The sequence below is a fragment of the Pseudophryne corroboree genome, assembly GCF_028390025.1.
Source record: "Pseudophryne corroboree isolate aPseCor3 chromosome 3 unlocalized genomic scaffold, aPseCor3.hap2 SUPER_3_unloc_3, whole genome shotgun sequence".
Lineage (NCBI taxonomy): Eukaryota > Metazoa > Chordata > Amphibia > Anura > Myobatrachidae > Pseudophryne > Pseudophryne corroboree.
In genome coordinates this window covers 4,761,695-4,774,804 of record NW_026967519.1, presented here as the reverse complement: position 1 = coordinate 4,774,804, position 13,110 = coordinate 4,761,695, and the positions used below count along the sequence as shown (strand labels likewise).

At 46.3% G+C, this 13,110-nt stretch overlaps 1 protein-coding gene across 1 annotated transcript in view; it reads left to right on the top strand.

The window, feature by feature from the left end:
• The window catches only part of LOC134984009 (uncharacterized), a 202,211-nt gene extending 189,370 nt beyond the window's left edge, over nucleotides 1–12,841 (top strand). Inside the window, exon 15 of the mRNA XM_063949667.1 lies at nucleotides 11,439–12,841. Within this exon, the coding sequence (XP_063805737.1) occupies nucleotides 11,439–12,721 (1,283 nt within the window). The 3' untranslated portion in view covers nucleotides 12,722–12,841. The remainder of the gene's footprint in view (nucleotides 1–11,438) is intronic.
• The last annotated feature ends 269 nt before the right edge of the window (nucleotides 12,842–13,110 follow it).

Genomic DNA, 13,110 nt, shown 5'->3' with positions numbered 1-13,110 from the left:
GAGGAGGACACATAGATGCGGAGGAAGGCCTCCAAGTCCTGATTCACCCTCTCGGTTTGACCATTGGTCTGAGGATGGTAAGCCGTGGAAAACTTTAGCTTGACTTGGAGGACTTGACATAAACTTCGCCAGAATTTGGCTGTGAATTGAACTCCTCGATCTGAGATAATTTCTTCAGGAAGACCGTGGAGTCGGAAGATCTCTTGTATGAATACTTGAGCCAACTTGGAAGCTGACGGAAGACCGGTGAGAGGAATGAAGTGTGCCATCTTGGTGAACCGGTCAACTACCACCCAGATGGTATTGAACTTGTTACACATGGGTAAGTCTGTAATGAAATCCATCGACAAGTGGGTCCATGGTCGACGGGGAACGGATAGTGGAACCAGTTGCCCCGCAGGCGACTGGTGGGATACTTTATGTTGGGCACACTTTGGGCAAGATGCAATAAACTCCAAGACGTCCTTTTTCAGAGTTGGCCACCAATAGGACCTAGAGATAAACTCCAGGGTTTTTTGGATACCTGTATGTCCGGCAAAACGGGAAGCATGGGCCCAATGCATGAGCTTCTTCCTTAGCATCGGCTTCACAAAACTTTTCCCTGATGGGGGCGTAGAGTCCATCCCTACCGTGGAGAATGCCAACGGATTTATAATAGGATGCTTGTCTGAAGACTCTGACTCATTTTCTTGCTCCCATGAGCGGGAAAGGGCATCGGCCTTGCGATTCTGAGAGCCCGGACAGAACTGGAGTTTAAAGTCGAACCTGGAAAAGAAAAGTGCCCATCTGGCCTGACGAGGGTTGAGACATTGTGCGCCCTTCAGGTATAAAAGGTTCTTGTGGTCTGTAAGTATGGTGATTGAATGAGAAGCTCCCTCCAACAGATACCTCCACTCTTCTAGAGCGAGCTTGATGGCTAGCAACTCCTGGTCGCCAATGGCATAGTTGCGCTCAGCTGGGGAGAACTTCCGGGAGAAGAAACTGCAAGGGTGTAAATGGCCATCTTTAGCCCTCTGAGATAACACCGCTCCTACTCCAACGGAGGAGGCATCCACCTCTAAGATGAAAGGAGAGTCGATGTCAGGCTGTTTCAGAACAGGCGCAGAGATGAACCTTTGTTTTAAAAGATGAAATGCTTGCATGGCTTCTTCAGACCACTTGCACTGGTTAGCACCCTTCTTAGTGAAAGCAGTAATAGGCGCCACAATGGTGGAAAAGTCTCGTATAAACTTTCGGTAATAGTTGGCGAACCCTAAGAACCTCTGGACCCCTTTGAGGGTTAAGGGTACCGGACAATTTTGGATTGCTTGTAGTTTCTCAGGATCCATCTCTAGTCCGGAACCGGACACAATGTACCCTAGAAACGGAATGGACTTGACTTCAAAGACGCATTTTTCTAATTTGCAATAGAGATGATTGACACGGAGACGGGACAGAACCTCTTTAACCCAAAAACGATGTTCCTCTAAATCGTTGGCAAAAATGAGGATATCGTCTAGATAGACCACGACATGACGGTATAGAATGTCTCTGAAGATCTCATTGACAAAATGCTGGAAGACAGCTGGAGCATTGCTCAATCCGAAGGGCATGACGAGGTACTCATAATGTCCGTCACGGGTGTTAAAGGCGGTCTTCCACTCGTCACCCTCACGGATCCGGATGAGATTGTATGCACCTCGCAAGTCCAGCTTTGTAAAGATGGTAGCTCCGCTAACTCTGTCAAAGAGCTCAGTAATCAGGGGTAAAGGATAACGGTTCTTGATGGTAATGTCGTTCAAACCTCTGTAGTCGATGCACGGCCGCAGACCACCATCTTTCTTTTTTACAAAAAAGAAGCCTGCGCCGGCTGGAGAAGAAGAAGGTCGAATGAACCCCTTTGCTAGGTTCTCTTTAATATATTCCTCCATAGAATGCGTCTCAGGCAGAGACAACGGATAAGTTCGGCCTCGAGGTGGAACCTTCCCTGGAACGAGATCAATCGGACAGTCCCATTCTCTATGAGGAGGAAGGATATCAGCAGAAGCTTTACTGAACACATCCGTGAAATCTTGATATGGAGGAGGTGGAACATCAGACGACCTGGGGGAGGAAGAACAGACAGGCAATACTTTAAACAAACATGTCTCAGCACAGGAGGAACCCCATGCCAGGATTTGCGTAGTCGTCCAATCAATTGTAGGATTGTGAAGACGGAGCCATGGAAGGCCCAGGACCACAGGATGTGTGGCTCTTGGAATCACTAAAAAAGAAATAAGTTCGGAATGAAGAACTCCCACTCTCAGACGAACTGGTAGAGTCCTTAAAGAAATAACTGCATCAAAAATTTTGCTGCCATCCACGGCAGTTAAAGAAATGGACGAAGAAAGTCTCTCGGTGGGTAGGGACCACCGTTTAACATAGGCTTCGGTAATAAAGTTCCCAGCTGCTCCGGAATCCAGGAGGGCAATGACGTTCTGATAACGTTGAGCAACTTGAAGCGAGACTGGGAGATTACAATCTTGAGGAGATGGAGAGGAGATCATTACTCCTAGCCGACCCTCTCCTGGGCGAGCTAGGGTTTGGAGTTTTCCCGGACGTTCGGGACAGGCATGAATAGTGTGAGACGGGGCTGCACAATACAGACAGAGAGACTCAGAGAGACGTCTTCGGCGCTCAGCAGGAGTTAAACGGGAACGGCCAATTTGCATGGGTTCATCTTTAGTTGGTGACAGTTGGCGAGGAGGAGGAGCAGAAGATTTTGGAGCAGATGATCTTCCACGCTCAGTTGCTCTCTCTCTGAAACGTAAGTCAACTTTTGTACAAAGTGAGATTAGCTCATCTAACTTGGAGGGTAAGTCTCTGGTAGCTAACTCATCTTTAATACGCTCGGATAAACCATGCCAGAATGCAGCATACAGGGCCTCGTCGTTCCATGCCAGTTCAGATGCCAGGATCTGGAACTGTATCAGATATTGTCCTACAGTACGTGACCCCTGGCGTAAACGGAGAATCTCGGATGAAGCTGAGGTTACCCGGCCTGGCTCGTCGAAGATGCGCCTGAATGTTGACACGAAGGCAGTGTAGGAAGATAGCAGGGTGTCGGACCTCTCCCATAACGGTGATGCCCAATCAAGGGCTGAGCCACTGAGAAGAGAAATAATGTAGGCAATTTTTGTACGGTCACTGGGAAAATTGCCAGGTTGTAGCTCGAACTGAATCTCACACTGGTTGAGAAATCCCCTGCAGAATCTTGGAGATCCGTCAAATTTTGCTGGCGTTGGAAGATGAAGACGTGGAGCAGAAATGGGTAAGGTGGGTGGGGTTATAGCTGGAGTCACTGTGGTTGACGCACCAGACGCGCCTGATCCACGGAGAGTTGTCTGAATCCCATCCAGCCGAGTAGAGAGATCCTGGAGACAGCGGATGATGTGGCCCTGTGCAGCCTCCTGATGTTCTAGTCGGGCTGCCAGTTCTTGCATCGGCCTGGCCGCTTGATCCTGGTCTCCGGCTGGATTCATTAGGTCAGTGCTTACTGTCACAACTGAGGGCCTGAGCTGACGGGAGGCAGCCTCAGTTGTAGGGGCTGAGATGTACCGGAACCTGGGAGGTTGTATCAGACCCCTGGACATGTAAGTAACATGAATAATAACTGCCCGAAGGCGTGACCACGACAACTTGGATAAAAGTCAATGATGTTTATTATGACAACTCCGCAACACAGCAGCAGTAAAAGAAAACGTAAAAGTCAGCAAAGAATAAATACAGTTCCTGGGTACTACAGGATGGCAGGAGCCACAGGGCACTGGTAGTGTGAGATAGTTCTTATGATCTTCTAGATGGAAAGTCCTTACCAGGCCCGACTGTAGCAATGGAGATAACCCAGGATTGTGCCAGCTGGTGTTCCAGGAAAAGCTGGGTTGCTGAAGATAAAACAGCTGCTGTGGATACTGGCTGGAACCAGACTGTTGTTAGCACGGAGTGGATACTGGCTGGAACCAGTTAAATAATAAATGAACTTGGGAGCGATGAAATATGAACTGAAATGTAGAACTTGAGAGCGGAGAAATAATAATACCGGAGGAGAGTGGTAAAGTGTAGAAAGGACACCGGCCCTTTAAGGGAAGCTGTACTCTGCTGGAAGCTGAGCTGGAAGCAGGTAATGTTGTAGCTGGAAACAGATGAATCCACAATGGATTGGAGAGTCAGGCTACACCGCAGGTGGAATGCTGGTGCGGGTCTCTATGGTGGAAGTCTTGAGACAGGAGCTGGAACCTGGAAGACAATCACAGGAGAGAGACAAACAGGAACTAGGTTTGACAACCAAAGCACTGACGCCTTCCTTGCTCAGGCACAGTGTATTTATACCTGCAGCAAGGAAGGGATTGGCTAGGCAATTATGCAGATTAACAATACTGACAACAGATTGGAGGAAATGATCAGCTGACAGAATCCAAGATGGCTGCGCCCATGCAGACACTTGGAGGGAAGTTTGGTTTGTAATCCATGTGGTAATGAAAACAGTAATGGCGGCGCCGGCCACCGGAGACAGGAGGCGCCAGGCTGACAGATGCACATCCAACCACGCGGACACAGCGGAGGCCGCGGCTGACGTAATCGCCACTCAGACACTCTGCATGCAGAAGTTCAGGGACGGCGGCAGAGGCCGCGGGAGACGCCATGCCAGGTGTAATATGGCGTTTACTGTGACAGCGTCCCAGAGTGACAGGAGAGGATACAGGAATGTACACATCAGGATAACAGATGGGATCCGGTCCTGGAGCGCTGAGCCAACCTTAGGAGGCATCTGATGGGTAAGAAATGGCGTCCAGATACCCGGATCGTGACAGCCTCAACAAAAAGCTTCCAAGGTACTGTGCCAGGTCTCAGGACCCTCAGGCAGTAGCAGTAGACGCCCTGGTGACACCATGGGTGTTTCAGTCTGCCTATGTGTTTCCTCATCTTCCTCTCATCGCAGAGATTTTGAGGATTATAAGACAGAAAAGAGTACAGTCGATACTCATTGTTCCAGACTGGCCTCGAAGGGCCTGGTACTCGGATCTTCAGGAAATGCTCACAAAAGATCCTTGGCCCCTTCCTCTCAGGGAGGACCTGTTGCAGCAGGGGCCCTGCTTATTCCAAGACTTACCGCGGTTGCGTTTGACGGCATGGCGGTTGAACGCCGAATCCTAGCTGAAAAAGGTATTCCGGAGGAGGTCATACCTACTCTGATAAAGGCTAGGAAGGAGGTGACGGCGAAACATTATCACCGTATCTGGCGGAAATATGTCTCTTGGTGTGAAACCAAGAATGCTCCTACGGAAGATTTCCATCTGGGCCGTTTTCTCCACTTCCTACAGACAGGAGTGGATATGGGCCTAAAGTTAGGCTCTGTTAAGGTACAGATTTCGGCCCTATCTATATTCTTTCAGGAGGAATTGGCTTCTTTACCAGAAGTCCAGACTTTTGTGAAAGGAGTGCTGCACATCCAGCCTCCTTTTGTGCCCCCAGTGGCACCCTGGGACCTTAACGTGGTGTTACGGTTCCTTAAATCTCACTGGTTTGAGCCCCTTCAAACGGTTGAATTAAAATTTCTCACCTGGAAGGTGGTCATGTTATTGGCCTTGGCATCTGCAAGGCGTGTATCAGAATTGGCGGCCTTGTCTCACAAGAGCCCCTATTTGATTTTTCATGTGGATAGAGCGGAATTGAGGACTCGTCCTCAATTTCTACTTAAGGTGGTGTCTTCATTTCATATGAACCAACCTATCGTGGTGCCGTTGGCTACGAGTGAGAGGACTCCAAGTCCTTGGATGTAGTCAGGGCCTTGAAGATTTATGTAGCCAGAACGGCTAGGATTAGGAAAACAGAGGCTCTGTTTGTCCTGTATGCAGTCAACAAGATTGGCGCGCCCGCTTCGAAGCAGACTATTGCTCGCTGGATCTGTAACACGATTCAGCAGGCTTATTCTATGGCTGGATTGTCATTACCAAATTCAGTAAAGGCCCATTCCACTAGGAAGGTGGGCTCTTCTTGGGCTGCTGCCCGAGGGGTCTCTGCATTACAGCTTTGCCGAGCAGCTACTTGGTCGGGTTCAAACACTTTTGCAAAATTCTACAAGTTTGATACCCTGGCTGATGAGGACCTCGCATTTGCTCAGTCGGTGCTACAGAGTCATCCGCACTCTCCCGCCCGATCTGGAGCTTTGGTATAAACCCCATGGTCCTTAAGGAGTCCCCAGCATCCTCTGGGACGTAAGAGAAAATAAGATTTTAAACCTACCGGTAAATCTTTTTCTCGTAGTCCGTAGAGGATGCTGGGCGCCCGTCCCAGTGCGGACTGGATCTGCAAGACTTGTATATAGTTGTTGTTTACATAAGGGTTATGTTACAGTTGGAATCGGTCTTTGACTGATACTGTTATTGGTTCATACTGTTAACTGGTTACGTGTATTACAGGTTATATGGTATGATTGGTGTGGGCTGGTATGAATCTTGCCCTTAGATTAACAAAATCCTTTCCTCGTATTGTCCATCTCCTCTGGGCACAGTTCTCTAACTGAGGTCTGGAGGAGGGGCATAGAGGGAGGAGCCAGTGCTGCACACCCATACTGAAAGTTCTTTAGAGTGCCCATGTCTCCTGTGGAGCCCGTCTATACCACATGGTCCTTACGGAGTCCCCAGTATCCTCTACGGACTACGAGAAGAAGATTCACCTGTAGGTTTAAAATCTTATTTTTCACATTCTAACTTTTTTACCCATTTGTATGTGTATGTCAATTGAAATAGGTTAAAATATTTTAATGTAAATATCCCAAAATTGGGACAATTTTTATATTTTGAGCATTAAAGGCTAAATCTTAATATGATATAAATTTTTAAGAGCTTCTCTCATATTTGTGTGCCCATACGAACAACCGTTTCGCATTTTCCTGACATCCTCCTTTCTTTATTTTCCACCGTGACAGCGGTTCTCCGAACTACACCTGGTTACCTTCCTAATGTGGTTTCCTCTTTTCACTTAAATCAAGAGATTGTGGTCCCGGCCTTTATTTCTTCGGAATCGTCAGCTAAGGAGCATTCTTTGGATGTGGTTAAAGTGCTACATATTTATGTGGAACATACTGCCTCTGTTAGATGCTCTGATGCCCTTTTTTATTTCACAAGCATGGCTGGCGTGCTAATAGGCAGACGCTGGCCAGATGGATTAGAATGGTTATTGTACATGCTTACTCTCGGGCTGGTATTCCTATGTCTGCTTCAATTTCTGCCTATTCAACTCGGTCTTTTGGACCTTCTTGGACGGCACGCAGTCGGGCATCCACCAAACAACTGCGCAAGGCGGCTACATGGTCTTCGGTCCACACGTTTCTTAGGTTTTTATGCCTTAGATACATTTGCCTCCCAGGATGCTTCCTTTGGACGCCGGATTATCTTATCCACTAAGGCGCGTCCCCAACCTTGAAGTACTGCTGTAACCCTCTTTCTGCAAAGTACTTTGGGTCCACAGGGCACCCAACCTGATGCACCTGGCCTCCCTGGGTTTGTACGGCATTGGTCTGGTTCCTTTCTCCTGTCCGTGAGAATGTGTTCTTATGTCCCTAACATCATTCTTCTCTCCTTACTGCTTCCTGCATTGAGCTGGTTAACAAAACTGAAGTGCCTGGAGGCGGGATTATAGGGAGGGTAGCTGAGCGTCTTGGGATATGCTGAAAGCTTTAACTGTTTGGTGCCCGGATTCCTGATCCTCCACTACAACCCCAATGTTTCCATGTGGACCCTATGTACTTCTGAGAAAGAGTTAACAAAGGTAAGTCTACCATAACCCTCCCTATCTCACCAGGAAAGTGGGTTGTTTGAAGACAGCCTTATAGACCAGCTTGGCACAACCACACATCTTTGGGAACAGAATCACCTAGGTGATTTTATTGTAAATGTGTACCACTTACTGTAAAGCTTTCTCAGGAGTATGAGACACTGTGCTCTACACACCAAAACCTGACTCTCAGCCCTATATGAGGGGGGAGCTTACAGTCATCATATCCTAGAGCACTTTCCCACCATCTGTTTTGGGCTCTACATAGTGCTGACCCCATGTGTTGGCACCTGCTTATCAGAGAAGTATTTCCCGCATTGTGGGACTTTGGTTAATATAAGCGGTCACACTGTTACTGTCAGGATTGTGCAGGTTTTTAGTGCTAGTTGTGGGACTTACCTATTCAGGCGCTGGGGGTACGGTGGTGTGGCATGCAAGGTCCTCAGACGGCAGGTGAGACAGCACAGCTCTCAGTCATGACAGCGGGCAGCACTGGCTTTTTAATGGTTGCCTGTGTTTGGGGTAGTTTGGTGTGTGTTCCATATGACTGGCGTTCCTATGTGTCTGCATAATGGGCGCTGCCATGTTGGAGACCATCAGGAGACTGCCAGTATCTAGTGGTCAGCCGGAGGGTATTCTTTGACCAGTCGGTGTGTAGTTATGCCTATAAAGCCAGTCCAAGCCCAGAAGGGAATCGCCAGTACAAGAAGTCACTACGTCTGCTTGTTAATGTGCTCTCTGCTGCTGTTTTCGGTACTGTCTTGGTGCCTAAAGGGAACCCTCATTAGCTTTGTGCTCTGCAGAGCGTTTGGTTGTACTCTAGTCCACCACCACATTGTTGGACTCTGTGGCTATCCCTACTGACCACGTCTGGTCAGGAGTCATCCTGTGTAGCTGGAACTGCTTACACCTCAGCATATCCTTTATAACCATTTCTCCACATCTCAGTGTATCCAGTGTAAATTGCCGCCGCTCTGCATCTCAGTATATCCTGTGTAGCTGGAACTGCTTTGTAACACAACTCATCTAAAACAGCTGGTACTGTTCCACATTCCAGTACATCGATATAGCTGGTTTTGCACCACGATCCAGCACAACTAGGCAGGCTGGTACGGCTCTTCTCAGCAACTCGTACAACGCCTCTGTTCTTGCATCGTGCTCCTAGTGTCCAATACTTACCTGATTCCATCTGCAACCAGCACTGATTCTATACTCCCCTATTATTTGGTCGTCGTCTTAACCTAACAAGTGCCTTCCAATTCCAGAGTGTACATGAGAAGGGACCATATTCTACCTCCTCGTCTCATTCCAACCCCTAGCGAATCCTCCACTGCTCCTCCCGCCCTATCTGTGACAACTCATCAAGATCTGATAGTTACACAATGGGCACCCACTGTATAAGACAAATGAGCCACCTAGTCATAGCGAGCTGCCCACTTATTAAGCCTGTTTCTGGCTCTTCGGGGAAATGGACCGGCACTCCTATTACTATATGACATGGCTGAGATACCGCTAGTACTGTGCCAGCATCCGGCACTGACGGTCTGTGTGCCTGCAGTCTGTTGGGTGCAATTTGACTAAGTTCCTTTAGGGAACATAGTACAGGGTCAGTACCCACATGCACAAGCATGCCCTGTAACAGGTACTGGAGAGCCGGGTACTGCCAGCCGTGCTAACCCATTCTGTACATGTAGGCTGGCATCCTGCTCTTTCCACATAGAGATCTGGAGGGCTGACTACAATACGAGTAAAGTGTTTGTCCATTTTTGGAAAGCCTTTCCTTAAATAAGCACATACCCTCTCAGCACTGATGTATAGCATATACGAGTCCCACATTTGGCCTTACATTCCCCACAAGACATACCGACAGCACCCATGCCTAGATGTTCTCCAGATGTATTAAAGGCAAAAAGTGACCCAACAAAGTACTAAGCCGGTGGTCATAATAAGTTGGCCCCTCCGTGTATAACTATGCAGCCATCACCTTGCTCTCTGTAATCCTAATAGAGCGTATAGCCTTCATTAGTAGATGTAATTAATCGTGTGGTTATACTGTCTTCTTAATTAGTTTTATACATATCCTCAATCCAGGGAGTTACTGAGATTATTATAGTTGTATTCATGTACAAATAGTTATTCCTTGTTAAGAGTAAATAGAAACTGGCGCTAGATGTTTCCCCAACAACAAAGACTGTGGATGAATTCCGATAAAATAACATTTATTTATTAATTAACTAGACATCACATGCTAAAAATAGGAAATAATTCCAATATAAACATATATTGAAGGGCATTGATGGAGCTCAAAAATGATTGATAATGGCTGCTAACAAGTGTCCACAAAGGATCCCGGACTGAGAATATGCAAAGTTCCCTGGGGAGAAGAAATGCAAACAGCTGGTGTTACCCTTATCGATGGAGACTTCCAGAGAAATGTAACGGCCAGCAGGCAAGCTGTGCAGTTCGTGTGAGCACTGGGTCTCTCCAATCGGTGCTGTATAGATGGAATCCCACAGGGAAAAGTTCCAAAGTAGCTGGTTCAAAAGTCCATATCTGGATCCGTTTGAAATGCAGGACACTGATGTGATGGCAGCATACACACTTAACGCGTTTCCCTAGGCTCGGTCACCTAGCTTCATCAGAAGTAAAGCTCAATCTGAATGTGGGATCTATTTGAGCTTTACTTCTGATGAAGCTAGGTGACCGAGTAACGCGTTAAGTGTGTATGCTGCCATCACATCAGTGTCCTGCATTTCAAACGGATCCAGATATGGACTTTTGAACCAGCTACTTTGGAACTTTTCCCTGTGGGATTCCATCTATACAGCACCGATTGGAGAGACCCAGTGCTCACACGAACTGCACAGCTTGCCTGCTGGCAATTACATTTCTCTGGAAGTCTCCATCGATAAGGGTAACACCAGCTGTTTGCATTTCTTCTCCCCAGGGAACTTTGCATATTCTCAGTCCGGGATCCTTTGTGGACACTTGTTAGCAGCCATTGTCAATCATTTTTGAGCTCCATCAATGCCCTTCAATATATGTTTATATTGGAATTATTTCCTATTTTTAGCATGTGATGTCTAGTTAATTAATATGTTATTTTATTGGAATTCATCCACTGTCTTTGTTGTTGGGGAAACATCTAGCGCCAGTTTCTATTTACTCTTTACAGTTTTCATTGGGACTGACAATCCCTACTGGCAGCTTTGACAGCGCGTCTGGGTGTGTTTTTCTGTTCTAGTTATTCCTTGTTGTCTGCAGCTATATAAATGAGCGAAAAGAGCTCACAGAGCCTGACATAGATACAGAAGGGCTGATTACCAGCACTGGTTAGCTGCGTTACTGAGTAATGGCCAATCAGCTGATTGATACACACACAGGATAATAGTGACTGTAGCCAGTGCTGACTGATATACACACAGGATAATAGTGACCGTAGCCAATGCTGACTGATATACACACAGGATAATAGTGACTGTAGCCAGCAACTTTAGAACTAAAGATATTTGAGCATTATAATAAAATGTAGCTTTAAATACTGTACTTATAGTTGTTTTGCTTTGGGTGGACATGAGTGCCTCACATAAGCCATTACACGTGTTATGGACAAACATTGATATTTCTATATGTTGTGTTCCCAGCAGATGTATGTAACAGAAGAAATATATGGCAGGAGCATCTCCTTTTATCTCCAGACTGTGACATAGAAGATAACATCACAAGAGATTCTCCAGCAGAAACTCCTATTACCTCAGTTATACATCCAGGTCTTCACAGTACAGATCTGTCATCTGACCCCACTTATCATGAGGAATGTTCGGCTAGAGTAGATACCAAATGCTTTATACAGGACACAAAGCCTATTACACATCAGCCAGCTAAGACATTTCCATGCTCCGAGTGTGGGAAATGTTTTACACAGAAATCATATCTTGTTATACATGAGAGAAGTCACACAGGTGAGAAGCCATTTCCATGTTCTGAGTGTGGAAAATGTTTTACACAGAAGTCATCTCTCGTTTTACATGAGAAAATTCACACAGGTGAAAAGCCATTTCCATGTTCTGAGTGTGGAAGATGTTTTATACAGAAATCAGATCTTGTTAAACATGAGAGAACTCACACAGGTGAGAAACCATTTTCATGTTCCGAGTGTGGGAAAAGTTATGCACAGAGATCAGATCTTGTTAAACATGAGAGAAGTCACACAGGTGAGAAGCCATTTCGATGTTCTGAGTGTGGGAAATGTTATGCAGAGAAATCATATCTTGTTGTACATATGAGAAGTCACACAGGTGAGAAACTATTTTCATGTTCTCACTGTGGTAAGTGTTTCATAAGGAAATCACATTTTGTTATACATGAGAGACATCACACAGGTGAGAAACCATTTTCATGTTCTGCGTGTGGGAAATGTTTCGTACAGAAATCAGATCTTGTTACACATGAGAGAAGTCACACAGGTGAGAAACCATTTCCATGTTCTGAGTGTGGGAAATGTTATGCACAGAAATCACATCTTGTTATACATATGAGAAGTCACACAGGTGAGAAACCATTTCCATGTTCTGAGTGTGGGAGGTGTTTCTCACAGAAATCACATGTTGTTACACATGAGAGAAGTCACAGAGGTGAGAGACCATTTTCATGTTCTGTGTGTGGGAAAAGTTATGGACAGAAAACAGATCTTGTTATACATGAGAGAACTCACACAGGTGAGAGACCATTTCCATGTTCTACGTGTGGGAAATGTTTTACACAGAAATCACATCTTGTTATACACGAGAGAACTCACACAGGTGAGAGACCATTTTCATGTTCTGAGTGTGGGAAATGTTTTACACAGAAATCATATCTTGTTAAACATTGGAGTAGTCACACAGGTGAGAGAGACGGCATTATGCTAAGCAGCCTTTTTGTATAACAGTAGCCATTTCTCTGTGTGTAAGAAGAAATAGACGTTTTGGTAAGAACTTACCATTGATAACGTGATTTCTCTTATGTCCACAGGTATCCACAGGATAACATTGGGATATGCCGGAGCGACAGCGGAAATGGCACCAAACGGTCATGAGCTTTCTGGCCTCCCAGGATGCATCGAGGCTACACCATATAATCCCGCCCACTGACTCAGTCAAATCAGTTCTTTCCACAGCGATTAGGCAGGAGCATCAGGTAGAAACCTATTTAGGCGATAAGTACACACATGCACACCCTTCCATACAAGAGGGAAGAGGTTTAGTGTTTGTCAAGATCCTCAAATCAGGTGCGTCAGGGTGGGACCCCTGTGTATACCTGTGGACATAAGAGAAA